Raw genomic sequence first — 542 nt, 5'->3', positions numbered from 1 at the left:
TTATCATATAACAATAATTATACATAATATGATAATTGATACATAAAGTGATATTCTTATTATTCTCTTGTTTTAGATGATGATTCTTATGCCATTCAATATGTGAAACTAATAATCCAAAATGGATTGTATGTAATAACCGATAGCGGCAAGGAGAACTTATTAAGGGAAATATATCGGCTGCAAGGAGATAGGTAATGTTATTGATAAATTTAATTTTCACTTGTTTAATTTAGCCGAGAATAATTTAATTATTAACAGTATGACGATAAAAAAATATCCAGCAAGAAAAGATGTTCATCTTTTATATACTTTTACAATATTTTTTTATTATTTAGGGAAACATTGATATACAATGTAAACATTAATGAAAATCAGAACCTTCAAAATGAACAGTATACTGACAAAGAAAATGAATCTGATTCTTCAGCACTATTCGAAGAAAGTAACAGTCCGAAATATGCAGGTAAATATATTTCAATAACGTACATACTTGTACACATTATATACAAGGTGGTGTGTAGTACAGCTAATACTAGAAC

At 26.8% G+C, this 542-nt stretch overlaps 1 protein-coding gene across 1 annotated transcript; it reads left to right on the top strand.

Annotated features, from left to right (window-relative positions):
* Positions 1-66: 66 nt before the first annotated feature.
* Positions 67-466, top strand: LOC108731083 (uncharacterized; the record flags this gene model as incomplete). Its single annotated transcript, XM_018461209.1, has 2 exons — positions 67-194; positions 339-466. Coding segments are annotated over 2 exons (256 nt in total), but the record flags the coding sequence as incomplete, so codon positions are not given.
* Between the last annotated feature and the right edge of the window lie 76 nt (positions 467-542).

The sequence above is a fragment of the Mycetomoellerius zeteki genome, unplaced genomic scaffold (assembly GCF_001594055.1).
Source record: "Mycetomoellerius zeteki isolate Tzet28-1 unplaced genomic scaffold, Tzet1.0 C4281968, whole genome shotgun sequence".
In the NCBI taxonomy this organism is placed as follows: domain Eukaryota; kingdom Metazoa; phylum Arthropoda; class Insecta; order Hymenoptera; family Formicidae; genus Mycetomoellerius; species Mycetomoellerius zeteki.
The sequence above is the reverse complement of the archived record's forward strand: the minus strand, read 5'-3'. Positions and strand labels throughout refer to the sequence as shown.